Here is a 13,759-nt window from a genome sequence, read left to right as displayed (position 1 = left end):
GTACCACCAAAAAAAAAAAAAAAAAAAAAAAAAAAGAATGCTATCTCTGTCCTTGACCTTGTCACTGGGCTTTGGGAAAAGATGTTTGAGGAAGGTGACTGAAGAGAGACTCAGTGACTTTATATTACATCAAAATTTGGACTCTAGGGTATCAGAGATTATAAGAAAAGTGGTCAAGCTCCAGAGAAATGGCAACCTCTGGGTATGAGGGAAGCACCCATAAATAGAAATTTCTCAGGTCGTGAAACTAGAGAGAAAGTGAAGAAGTAAAGTAAAAGAGAAGGTGAAAAATACTGAATACCATGCTGTCGTTACCCCTGAGCCACTGCAGGAAGCCTGTGACCTTATTGTCTGAGATGAATCATGTCGTACAGTCTGTACTCCTGGGGTAACAGCATAGCATTTTTGCTAAGAGACCTTCCCTGTACTATAACCTCCTCTTTAATTCAGATGGAAACTGAAGCCTATGACTTGTCTGTCTGGAGTGCCTGGTTCACATCACACAGATGTGCTGCTGGTGAGCGTGTAGACGGGACGGGGTGGAGGGTGGGATACATGTCCAACAAGAACGCACAGCAGAGCCTGTGTGCGTTTATATGAGACCCCTTTAAAAACAGCAGGCACGGGAGGGGCCAGGAAGCCCCTTCCTCTTCTCGCTCCCCACTAACTTCCTGTGGCTTTATGGCCCCATCCTAGACCTGTTGGCTGGTGAGTGCCCACCTGAATCCATGAATAATTAGTTTGGTTCCCAGAGTGACGTTGAACTCTGAGTTCTGGAGGTCACTGCTGTCTTCCAGTCGCTGCCCACAGCTGGGGTCCCCAGGGGTGAAGAGGAGAAACTGCACTTTGAGATTGGTGCCTCTGAGGAGATTGGCATTCTGGAAGTCGGTGCACTGTGGCTGCGAGGTAGGCGGTGCCTCCCCTGGAGAAGAACAACACAAGAGCATCCAGAGTGAGGCCATCTGTTTGCAGAAGAAAGAAAGATGTTCTAGGGAGGAAGAAAGGGGCAGGGGCTGGGGGGCGGGGTTACAAGTCAGCTAGAGACTGCATCTTTTTTTTTTTTTTTGTCAGTACTAGGGATTGAATCCAGGGGTGTTCAACCTCCAAACTATACCCCTAAGCCCTATTTTTATTTCTTCCTTTTTTTTTTGGTGGTACTGGGGTTCCTGGAAGCCCTTCTACCTCCAGGCTACACTCCCAAACCTAAAAATTTACAAATTTATAAATTTATAAAATTTATTTAAAAATTTTATTAATTTAAAAATTATAAAATTTGTAAAATATAAAATTTTATATTTTAAATTTTTATATTTTAAAAATTTATATTTTAAAATATAAAAAAATTTATATTTTATTTGGAAACAGGATCTCTTAAGCCAGCGCGGCTGGCTTCAAACCTGCACTATCCTCCTGTCTCCGCCTCCCAAGCGCGGGGATTACAAGCGTGCACCACCACGCCCGGCTTATTTCTTATTTTTGAAACAGCATCTTACTAAGTTGCAGAGGGCCTCACTAAGTCGCTGAAGATGGCTGAGAACCTGTGATCCTCCTGTTTTAGCCCCTAAATACTGGGATTACAAGCATCCACCACCATGCCTGGCTTCACATCAATTCTTTAACCAAAATCTGTGAATATTTTTTCATGCTCACAGTAAATACCAGAGAATATGAGTATCAGTCAAGTAGCCGGGCGTGGTGGCGCACGCTTGTAATCCCAGCATTCGGGAGGCTGAGACCTGGAGGATCATGGTTCGCAGACAGCCTCAGCTATTAGTGAGGTCCTCTGCAATTCAGTGAGACCCGGTTTCAAAATAAAGAATAAAAAATAGGTCAGGGGTGTAGCTCAGAGGTAGAATGCCCCTGGGTTCCATCCCCAGACCTCCCCCCCCAAAATGAATATCATTCAACTAGAGGAGGTTAGAGGCCATGGTGAGATGACTAGTCAAGAGCTGAATGAAGGGCCCCTTCCCCAAAATTCACACATGGAAGTCCTAACCATTAATATTTCAGAACATGACTTCATTTGGAGGAAGGGTCTTTACAGTGACAGTGGTAATTCAGTTAAAATAGAGCTAGTAGGGTGCACCCTAAGACTGGTGTCTTCCTTCTTTTTTTTTTTTTTTTTTTTTGCATTACTGGGAATGGAACCCAGGGGCCATTCTACCTTGGGCAACATCCCCAACCCTATTTTTTATTCTTTATTTTGAAACAGGGTCTCACTGAGTTGCAAAGGGCCTCACTAAGTAGCTGAGGCTGTTCATGAACCTCAATCCTCCTGTCTCAGCCTCCCAAATGCTGGGATTACAAGTGTGCGCCATCACACCTGGCTTGGTGTCCTTCTAAGATGAGGAAATTTAGCTGGGCGTGGTGACCCTTGCCTTGTAATCGCAACACTTGGGAGGCTAAGACAGGACGATCAAAGGTTTGAAGCCAGCCTCAGCAACTTTGCAAGGCTATCAGCAACTTAGATAGGGTCAGAAGTAGAAGGCGCAACACACACACACACACACACACACACACGCACACACACACACACACACACACACACACACACACACACACGAGAAAATTTGAACAGAGGAAAGATGCTGAGTGATGGAGAGGCCAGGGACAGATCCTTCCATCTTATCCCTCAGAAGAAACCAGCCCCACTGACACTGTCACCCCAGACTTCAGCTGAGAGATACCAGATTTCCATTGTTTAAGTCACTCAGTCTGTGGCACTTGTTATGGCCACCAAGGGAAATTAATACAAATTTCTAAAAAGAACCTCAGATGACCAAAGGAGGCGTTGCCCTAGGGACTAGGCTCGCCCTGGTCTGAATGGCCCATCCCAGAGGTTTCTCATGCCCTCCTCCAACCCAGCCCCTTCTTGTCCTTTTGAGGAGTCTAGAGAAATGATAGAGGCTTCCAGTGCCTGGCCATTGGCTGCTAGCCAGGTGGCAGAGAAAAGCTTTAACAAGCTGCACATATTTGACAACACCTTACCACACACATCTTTAAACTGGATACTTTCCAGCCAAGGCCACTGTACCAGTACTGAGAATGGCTTAGGAAGATTTGAGAAAGTTCTGATTATTAATAGATAGATTTCAGAAATAATTGTTTCAAAATGGCAGACCTGGAGAGAGAAAGGCTTGGCTTTGGTCAGGAAGCAAACAGCTATTGAAACTTAGATTGACTTAGCTAAAAGTAATTAGCAAGTGATAGGAGAGGGGAGCTAGGCCTTTCTCTGTCTAAAGACAGATCTACATGATTAGATAAGCTAGCTAAGATGGTAGGAAGGGGTTGACCTGATCTTTGATCATGACCTTCGTGAAAAGAGACCTAGGCGGAAAGGACACCTGGGCTCCACCTAGGCAGGGAAATAAGGGGACTACGTCAGAATTACCTAAACAAGATGGAGGTCATATGTATAAAAAAGCTGGGTCCACGTGTGGTCCCTTTGGTGAATTCGCTCGAATCACCCCCCCCCCCCCGTGCCATTTCTGAATGGCATGGGGCTTTAACTGTCTTTTCTGTATTTCTATCTTTTTAATAAATTTCTTTAAATATTCAGCAGGAGTCCGGGCTAATGTGTATTGACCCTTAGCTCAGGACAAGAACCCATGGTTTTTCTCTTTTTTGGGTTTTGTTGTGGTTTGAGGGAAATTGTGTCCAGGACCCTAACAGGGTCTCCAAAACCATAACATTCCCACACTGTAACAGCCACTGAGGGGGCTTTTACAATGTCAGACAGAAAAGGGCATAAAACTCTTCCTTCCCGGGAGACTGAAGCCTGGCTCATCTTCAATACCGCATCCCACCCTCATGTCCACTTCTGGGATGGAGAGGTATAGTCCCTGCCCCCCAGCACCCGCACAGGGAGAGACCTGCAGGAGCAGTGCGGCTCACACTGACTCGTGGCGCTCTGGGTAGCTTCCTGGCACAACTCTTGTGGAGCAAAACAGTTCACAGTGTTTCAGAGAACTCAGTCTTGTGTAGGTCCCTTCACTGAGGAAGACATCGATTGTAAGCTCTGTCATGGATGTCTGCCTTCAGAGATAACTGATTCTACATGGTTGTGGATCTGGGAGGCACTGGGATGTAGTACCAGGGGTGGGTTGTGGGAACCCAGCACATAAAATATACTTCGCACAAGCCAGCCTTAATTCCAGGCACACACTTGTAATTCCAGGACTTTTGAGGCTGTGACGGGGGTGGGGGTCTCAGATACAAGGGCAGCCTCAGCAGCTTAGTGAGGCCCTGCTTCAAAATAAAAAATAAAACAGAGCTGAGTGTATAGCTCAGAAATGAAATACCCTTGGGTTCAACCTCCAGCTCACCGAGGCCTTCTGAAACAACACCACTATCACTGCTTCTGAGTCCCAAATCTTGCTCCCGCCCTCGAGGGTTGCTCTTCTGAGCAGCTGGATCTTGGACATTCCTGGAGTCAAGCCTCCTCTAAGTGCAGCTCCCCCCCTCTGCACCCCCTTGCTCCTCATCCTGTAACTTGAGCCCCCACAGTACATGAGACAGAAAGATGCTCACCCGGACTTTTTCATCTGCCATCCCCAGAAAGGATGAAAGGGTACTGCTTAAGCATGAGATTTAAATGAATTAATAAATTAATAAATCTGCTCTATTGACCATATAGAAAAGGACACATCCATGAAAAATATTAAGAGTCATTTTATTTTACTTTATTTTAATTTTTTCTTGGTACTGGGGATAAATTCCAGGGGCATTCTACCTCCGAGCTACACCCCCAGCCCTATTTTTTATTCTTTATTTGGGTCACACTGAGTTGCAAAGGGCTCACTAGTAGCTGAGGCTGTCCATGAACCATGATCCTCCTGTCTCAGCCTCCCAAATGCTGGGTGTGCGCCGCCACACCTGGCTAAGAGTTATTTTATTTATTTTATTTTATTTTATTTTTTCTGGATGGAACCCAGGGGCATTCTACCTCTGAGCTACACTCCCAGGCTGTTTTTTTTTTTATTTATTTATTTTGAAACAGGATCTCACAGAGTTTCAAACGGCCTCGCTAAGTATCTGAGGCTGGCCACGAATGGTGATCCTCCTGTCTCAGCCTCCCAAGTACTGGGATTACAAGTGTGCGCCACCACGCCCAACTAAGGGTCATTTTAAACGAACATAATATTTCACAGAGCAAGTGCTATGGTTTGAATGTAACTTGGGTGTGTCCCCCAAAGGTTCATAGGTAAAGTCTTGGTCCCCAAGGTGGCAGTATTAGGAGATTTAGTGGGCTTTTAGGAGCTGGAGCCTCGTGGGAATTCCTTAGGTCACTGGGGCATGCCCTCAAAGGGGACTGTGGGGCACTAGACTTTTTTCTTCCAGGCTCAAGATGTAACCTTTTGCTCCAACACACACTCCTGCCATAATGTGCTGTCCAAAAGAGAGGCCAGACTAGTGGGGTCACCTGATCTTGGGCTCGCACCTCCAAAACAGTGACCTAACTAACCCTTTCCTCTTTTCAAAGTTAGTTGCCTCGAACTGGGCGTGGTGGCGCACACTTGTGATCCCAGCATTCGGGAGGCTGAGACCGGAGGATGGCAGTTCTCGGCCAGCTTCAGCTACTTAGTGAGGCCCTTTGCAACTCAGTGAGACCCGGTTTCAAAATAAAGAATAAAAAATAGGGTTGGGGTGTAGTTCGGAGGTAGAATGCCCCTGGGCTCCATCCCCAGTAACACTAAATAAATAAATAAATAAATAAATAAATGCCTCAAAATATTGTAGTAACGCAAAGCTAGTACAAGCCCCACAGAGATCAAAGAATCAATGTCATCCAAGAAACATTATCTAAATAAATGTAATAAAATTAGGACTCGATAACAAAGTTATTTTAAAGTCCATCTGGAAATATAAAAATGCTGTTTTAAACAATGTGTGGGTTAAAGAATAATCACAATGGAAACTAGAGAATATTAAAAATGAAATGACAATAAAACCCATTCAGTATGAATAAAACCCATTCATACTGAAATTTTTGTAACGTGGCTAGCACAGGTAAAATAATTTACAGGGAAGCCATTAGCCTGTGGCGGCTCTCGTGCCTGCATTCCTGCCTGAGCAACTGAAACCTAACTGATGGGAACTGTCACTGCCTGGGAAAAGGAAACTCAGGCTTCACCAATCAGAAGTCGCCAAGTCATCTGTAGCCGGGGACTTTAGGCCTATAGATCCACTTTAGCCAGTCAAGTTATCTTCTCTGCCTTGCTCCACATGTACATTTTGTAAGTTTCTCTCGCACCACTCTTAGGTGAGGTCCTGGGATACGTGTGTTCTGGGGCTAGTTAATTCATGAACCACTGTTTACTCAAATACATATTATTTTTACCTTATTTTTTGTCACTAGAGAATTAAACTCAGAGGCACTCACTCTACCGTCAAGCTACACCCCCAGCTCTTTTTATTTTTGTTTTATTTTTTATTTTAAAACAGGATCTCTACCAGGCGTGGTGGCGCACACTTGCAATCCCCGTGCTTGGGAGGCAGAGACAGGAGGATCGCGCAGGTTCGAAGTCAGCCGCGCTGGCTTAAGAGACCCTGTTTCCAAATAAAAATATTTTAAAAATAGGTCTGGGAGTGTCGCCCAGAGGAAGAAGGGCTTCCAGGAACCCCAGTACCACCAAAATAATAATAATAATAATAATAATAATAATAATAATAATAATAATATAAATAAATAAATAAAACAGGATCTCTCTAGGCTACTGAGAGTCTCACTAAGTTGCTGAGGCTGGTGTCAAACCTGTAACCTTCTTGTTTCAGCCTCTCAAGTATTAGGATAACAGGTGTGTGCCACCACGTCCAGCTTACCTTTAAAAATTTTAAGGTACCTTAGTTTATCTTTTAATAGGGAAAATATATACCATTAAATAAAAATATTAGTGGGGAAAAGAGGGAAAGATTCAGATTAAGAAAGCTAACCTTTAACTCAGAAAAGAACAGCACAGTAACTTCAAATAAAATATAGGGAAAGAAATGTAATAATTGAAATTAGAGAAATAGCCAGGCATGGTGGTACACACTTGTAATCCCAGCATTCGGGAGGCTGAGACAGGAGGATCGTGGTTTGCGGACAGCCTCAGCTACTTAGTGAGGCCCTCTGCAAGTCAATGAGATCCTGTTAAAAAATAAAGAATAAAAAATAGAACTGGGGGTGTCACTTGGAGGTAGAATGCCCCTGGGTTCCATCCCCAGTCAAGAAAGAAAGAAAGAAAGAAAGAAAGAAAGAAAGAAAGAAAGAAAGAAAGAAAGAAAAGGAGAGAGAAAGAAAGAAAATAAAGAAATTGGAGAAATAGAAACTGATGATAGACGAGCACTATCGTCAGCAACTTGGTCACATCTTTGTCTCTTCCCTTTCATCTCCCACATAAATGAAAAGTGGATCCCGGTGGCTCAACCATTGGAACCACATAGGATTTGATGTTCTAGCCATCGACCTGGCTGCTCCTTTGCCCAAGCTTACCCTTCTAATATTAGTTATTGCTGTGGTCTGTCGCTGCTTTTCCTGCCTGTTCTGTTGACCCTTTGCTCCAATTACAACAGAGAAGCCAAAAGTATCCTTTTGAAAAGTAAATCAAGTCATGTCACACGTGTACAAAAACCCCCAAATTGTGTCCCTCAGAATAAGTCGTGAGGTCTAACAATGGGTGACAAGGCCCCACATGCTCCAATCCACCCCTGGGAGCCCTCAGCCTCATCCTGCTTTGCTCATTCTGTTCCAGCACTGGGTCCTCCTTGCTCTATCACCTACCAGAGGGTCTCCAACCTCACTGGCCTCTTTACCTGGAACGTTCCCCTTAGACATCTCTGTGGTTAATTCCCCCTCTTTCTTTTCAAGTCCAGTCTTACCACCCTATTTAAATTACAGCTTCCTATGCACCTCACCCTGCCCTCTCAGCCTTTCTTACTTGGTCTATTTATTGTGTAGCCATCATCCCTTTCTAATCTACTATGGTATTTACTAATTTCTTAGGCTTATTGTTTATTGATCGTCTCCGCACATTAGAATATACTTTTAGCCGGACGTGGTGGAGCACGCTTGTAATCCCAGCATTTGAGAGGCTGAGACAGGAGGATCGCGGTTCGCGGACAGCCTCAGCTACTCAGTGAGGCCCTCCACAACTTAGTGAGACCCTGCTTCAAAATAAAGAATAAAAAATAGGGCAAGGGGTGTAGATCGGAGGTCAAATGCCCCAGAGTTCCATCCCCAGACCCACGGGGAAAAAGAAAAAATATACTTTCAAAGAAGGCAGGGACTTTTATCCATTTTTTTAATGCTACTGCTTAGAATAGTCCTTGACACAAAGACAGTAAACTCCAAAAGATGGCTCTTTGAAATAATAATAAAGCAGATGTACTTTAAGGCAGAGTAAAAAAAAAAGACGTAAATCACAACCAAACAATTTCAGAAATAAAAAGGTAATATATATATATATTTATATACATACATACATACATACATACGTATATACATATATACATATATACGTATATACATACATACATACACACACACACACACACACACACACACACACACATATATATATATATATATATATATATATATATATATATATATATACACACACACAGTGGATTTTTTCAAAACATAAAAGAACCATTTATACCTATCCAAAAATTGAGTGTGGATGCTTTCTTAAAAACAAATAATTTTCGCCGGTGTGGTGGCGCACGCTTGTAATCCCCGCATTTGGGAGGCAGGGACAGGAGGATCGCGCAGGTTCGAAGCCAGCCGCGCACGCTGGCTTAGGAGACCCTGTTTCCAAATAAAAATGTAAAAATAGGTCTGGGAGTGTAGCCCAGAGCTAGAAGGGCTTCCAGGAACCCCAGTACCATAAAAAAAAAACCAAATAATTTTCTAGCAAAGTATAACTTACCAAAACTTAATTAAAAAAGAAAAATAGAAAATCAATCGCAAAACTATAGCATAAAGGAAAAATTCAAAAATTCTTATAGGCTAGATTTGTAGAGGAGTTCTACCAACCCTACAATCCTCAATTCATACATACTATTCCAGAAAATATATAATAGAAGTCAGGATCTCAATTCATTCTATGAGAATAATCAAAATATCCAGCCTAGACAAAATGTAAGCAAATCTAAAGCCATCAAGCATAAATGGATTTTTTTTAATTTAAAAATATGATTTTTGGTGGTACTAGGGGTGGAACCCAGAGGCTTTCTACCTCCTGGCTATTCTCCTAGACCTATTTCACATTTTATTTGGAAACAGGGTCTCACTAAGTTGTTGAGAGGTTCACTCAGTAGCTGAGGCTGGCTTCAAGCCTGTGCTATCCTTCTGTTTCAGTCTCCCAAGCGCGGGGATTACAAGTGTGCACCACCACACCCAGCGATAAATGGATTTAGATTTGCTTACATCTAAGAATAAAAAATACAAAAAATATCATGGCCAACCAGAGATTAATCTAAAGAATGAAATGATTGTTTAATATCCTAAAATATTAATAAAATTATATAAGTATGGTTAATATATTTATATAAAATTCTGTGTTCATGTAAGAGGTGCAATTCCATTTAGCACTGGAAACAAACAAGATTAAGTCTTCTGGAGCCGGGCATGGTGGCACACGTTTGTAATCCCAGCATGTGGGAAGCTGAGACAGGAGGATCATGGTTCATGGAGGCCCTTTGCAACTCAGTGAGACCCAGTTTCAAAATAAAGAATAAAAGTAGGGCAGGGGATGTAGCTCGGAGGTCAAATGCCCCTGGGTTTCATCCCCAGGCCCGCAAAATAATAATAATAATAATAATAATAATAATAATAATAATAATAAAGGCAATTTATGAAGATATCACTACCAACTTCACTAATGTGTACACATGTACACGTTTGTGAGGGGAGGGGGTAGCGGGGTGGGATGGGTAAAGGAATACATTAAGAGCTATAGGCATGCATGCATCTTTGTATCACATTTAACCTCACTATAATGTATAATTATAATGTCCTAATAAAAGTATACAAATTAATATGTAACATAAAAACACTTCAATGCTTGCTCCTAATTTTTGGTAGATATCCTTTAACAAGCAGTTTTGTTTTGGTGTTTTTGTTTTGCTTCTGTGGAGATGATCATATGGTCTTTTCTTCTATAATTTGTTCATATGTGAATTATATTAATATACTAAAATTTTAAAAATCCTTTTGTTCCTTGGACTGGCAGTGATGTATTTTTTGTTCATTTCTTTTCCTGATTCAATTTTCTAGTTAGCTTTTTTTCTATACATGTTATTATTCTACCTACTTTTGTCTCATAATTTCTTATGCTCTGTCTTTGTATCCTTGTATTCTCAGCATGTTTATCTTAAAGTCCACATCAACGATTTTTGTTGGTACTAGAGTTTGAGGGACATTCTACTTCCAAGCTACATCCTCACCCCCCATTTCTTTTGAAGCAGTCTTGCTAAGTTATTGGGGGTCTTACTAAGTTGCTGAAGCTGGCCTCAAACCTGTGATCCTTCTGTCTCAGCCTCCCAAGCACTGAGATTTCAGACAGGCAACACCACACCCAGCTTACATCAAAGGTTTTTTTTAAAGATTATTTCAATTATGGAAATTAAAAAGATAGTCATAAACTTTTAAAAAGAATTGACACTATTCCTAGCACAGAAGAAAGAGGAACTTTTTAAATATGAAAGTGTAGCCAGACATATTGGTGCATGCCTATGCCAGAAACTAGGAAGATTGAGGCAGGAGAATCCCAAATTCCAAGCCAGGCTTGACAATTTAGCAAGGCTGTGTCTCAAAATTTAAAAAGGCTGGGGATGTAGTTCAGTGGTAGAGGTTCCTGTGTTCAATCCCCACCAAAACACACACTCTCTATCTCTTTCCATACATATGTATATGGCAAGACTTTGGGTTAAATCCCAGCACCAAATAAACAAATAAAATGTGAATGTACAGTTAAAAGTTATAAACAATAGATTAAAAGACTCCAACATTTATCTCATAGTTCTCTAAAGGAATAGAATGAGAAGAAAAGCAGTTTTTTTGTTTTTTTGCTTTTTTGGTGGTACTGGGGTGGAACCACGGGCTTTCTACCTCTGGGCTATACTCCCAGACCTATTTTATATCTTATTTGGAAACAGGTTCTCACTAAGTTACTGATAGCCTCACTAAGTAGCTGAGGCTGGCTTCGAACCTGTGCGATCCTCCTGTCTCAGCTTCCCAAGTGCAGGGATTACAAGCGTGCGCCATCACACCTGGCTCAAAAAACAGTATTTTTAAAGGTAATTGTTCTTGGGAGGCTGAGACAGGAGGATTGCAGGTTCATAGGCAGCCTCAGCAACTTAAGGAAGCCCTCCACAACTTAATAAGACCCTGCTTCAAAATACAAAATAAAATAGGGCTGAGGGTATAGCTCAGAGGCAGAACGCCCCTGGGTTCAATTTTCATTACCACAAAAATAAATAAATAAATAGTAATTGTTAAGAATTTTCTGGGACTTCCGGGAAGATGGCGACAGAGATAAGCAGGGCTTACGAGCCCCACTAACAACCAATCTCTATTATCACAAAATCAGCGCCTTTCATAGCCAGAAAACACCATCAGCAGAGAAACAAAAAATGTAATTACAAGGGACAGAGAAAAAGAGGGCTGGAAAAACGAGACACCAGAAAGAAACCAGACCGCAGTGCTGCGGACGGAGCTGTGGCACGGAGCGGCGGGCCCCATCTTCCCTTGCAGCACCAGGCCCCAGAGAGGAGGAGGACTCATAACGGAGCTCAGAGCCAGAGAGGAGATACGCCGGCCTCATGGCTGAGGACGCGGCAGCAGCGCCTTACTGCTGGCGGCAGCAGTGAGTTCACTGGACGGCTATATACCAACGCACTCAAGAGCCTACAAGGCTCCAGAGAGGAGCAGCGGACAGCGAGCTGAGGTGAGCCGCTGCGAATCAGCTGGGAGGAATTCGGCATCTAAAGCTCCCAGTGGCTGGGCTCAGCACACCCTGCAGGGACATAGAGTGGAGCAGCTCAAAACCAGAGAAGAAATACGCCAGCCTCATGGCTGAAGGCGTGGCAGCGGCACCATATTGCCACCGGCAGCAGCAGCAGCAAATTCACCGAGTCCACTACAGCTCCATCTGCGCACTCAACAACAGTGAGACAAATTGCGGCGCCTAGAGGAGAAATCCCAGTACGGCACTCCCAGGAACTTGACCCAGTGGGGGAGTGGTGGTGGCAGAGATATCACACCATAGGAGAACACCCAACCTGGCACCCCCGATGGTCTAAAGCAGCCTCAATTGACTCCCTGGGTCGGAGACTCTGCAATACAACCTAGTAAAGGAGTAGTGGGGACTGAGATACCACAGACCTGAGATCCAGAGCACCTTAAGTGAAGTCGTAGTGACCCAAGGGAAGATCCCAGAGAAGGCACAAACTTCCAAAATCATTAGAAAGAGGAATAACAACGGAGCAATGAATGCCCACAACATCAGAACCTGATAAAACAGAAATTCAGAAATTTCTAGAAGATCAAATCAGGAAAATCACTGTAGAAATAATAGGGGTGTTTTGAAAAGAATTCAAAGACAGCCAAAAAGAGATAAAGGATGCAATTAATGAAGTAAAGGCCTCAATTCAAAGTACAAACAACCGATTAGACCACATGGAGAATAGAATCTCACTCTTAGAAGATGATCACTCAAAAAATGAACGCATAGTTTCTAATTTAGAAAAAAAAAATCCAAGAGCAGGAATCTGACATTGAAGAAATATGGGCCCATTTTAAGAGAGCTAACCTAAGAATAATTGGAATAGAAGAGGGAAAAGAAGGTGAAATCAAAGGGATCAACAATCTCTTCAAGGAAGTAATAGCAGAAAATTTTCCAAACATAGAGCAAGAGGTCGATACACAGGTCCAGGAAACTTATAGAACACCCTTTAGACAGGATCAGAGAAGAGGATCCCCACGCCACATAATTGTCAAAATGACCAATGTGGAAGCCAAGCAGAGACTCTTAAAGGCAACAAAAACAAAGGGCCAAGTGACATTCAGAGGCAAACCAATTAGAATCACTCCAGACTTCCCAAACCAAGTCATGAGAGCCAGAAGGGCTTGGAGTAACATATTCCAAACTCTGAAAGATAACAACTTCCAGCCAAAAATTTCCTACCCAGCAAAACTTTCTATCAAATTAGATGGGGAAATAAGAAGCTTCCATGACAAACAGAAACTGAAGGAATTTATGTCTTCAAAATCAGCACTAGAGAAAATACTCAGAGATTAACAAAGAAGAATTAGGTAACACACACCAGAACCAGAGAAACAAGGTTTTCCATCCAACAGACAACTAAGATTGGTTATCTGTGGAGATTCATTATTTATGTTAGTCTTTGACATATCTCTAAATTGTATTGTTTGCTTTTATTGTTGCTAATTTTTAGGATTTCTAGTTGGGATATTAATATACCTTCAGATATAGCATTTGGAAATATTCTATCAGTAACTTTTAACTCTGTTTACATTGTCTTTGGATATACAATATTTTTTTAATTTTTAGGGAGTTTGTTTACCCTTCTGTTGCCTGTGCCATTGAAATCATATCCAAGAAATCACTGCCAATTTCAATGTTGTGAGGTTTTATGACCCAGATTTTCTTCTAAAAGTTTATAGTCTTAAGTTTATAGTCTTAAGATTTATATTTAGATCTTTTATCTATTTTGAGTTAATATTTGTATATGGTGTTAGGTAAGGGTCCAA

The 13,759-nt window shown here is 42.2% G+C and overlaps 1 protein-coding gene across 1 annotated transcript in view; it reads right to left on the bottom strand.

Annotated features, from left to right (window-relative positions):
* PLA1A (phospholipase A1 member A) overlaps nucleotides 1-13,759 on the bottom strand; it is a gene marked incomplete at both ends in the record, with an annotated part of 50,740 nt that overhangs the window by 24,375 nt on the left and 12,606 nt on the right. Inside the window, one exon of the mRNA XM_080696521.1 lies at nucleotides 721-922. Coding sequence (XP_080552647.1) covers nucleotides 721-922 — 202 coding nt within the window. The remainder of the gene's footprint in view (nucleotides 1-720; nucleotides 923-13,759) is intronic.

The sequence above is a fragment of the Muscardinus avellanarius genome, assembly GCF_963383645.1.
Source record: "Muscardinus avellanarius genome assembly, chromosome: 5".
Lineage (NCBI taxonomy): Eukaryota > Metazoa > Chordata > Mammalia > Rodentia > Gliridae > Muscardinus > Muscardinus avellanarius.
This window is presented reverse-complemented; position numbering and strand designations above follow the sequence as displayed.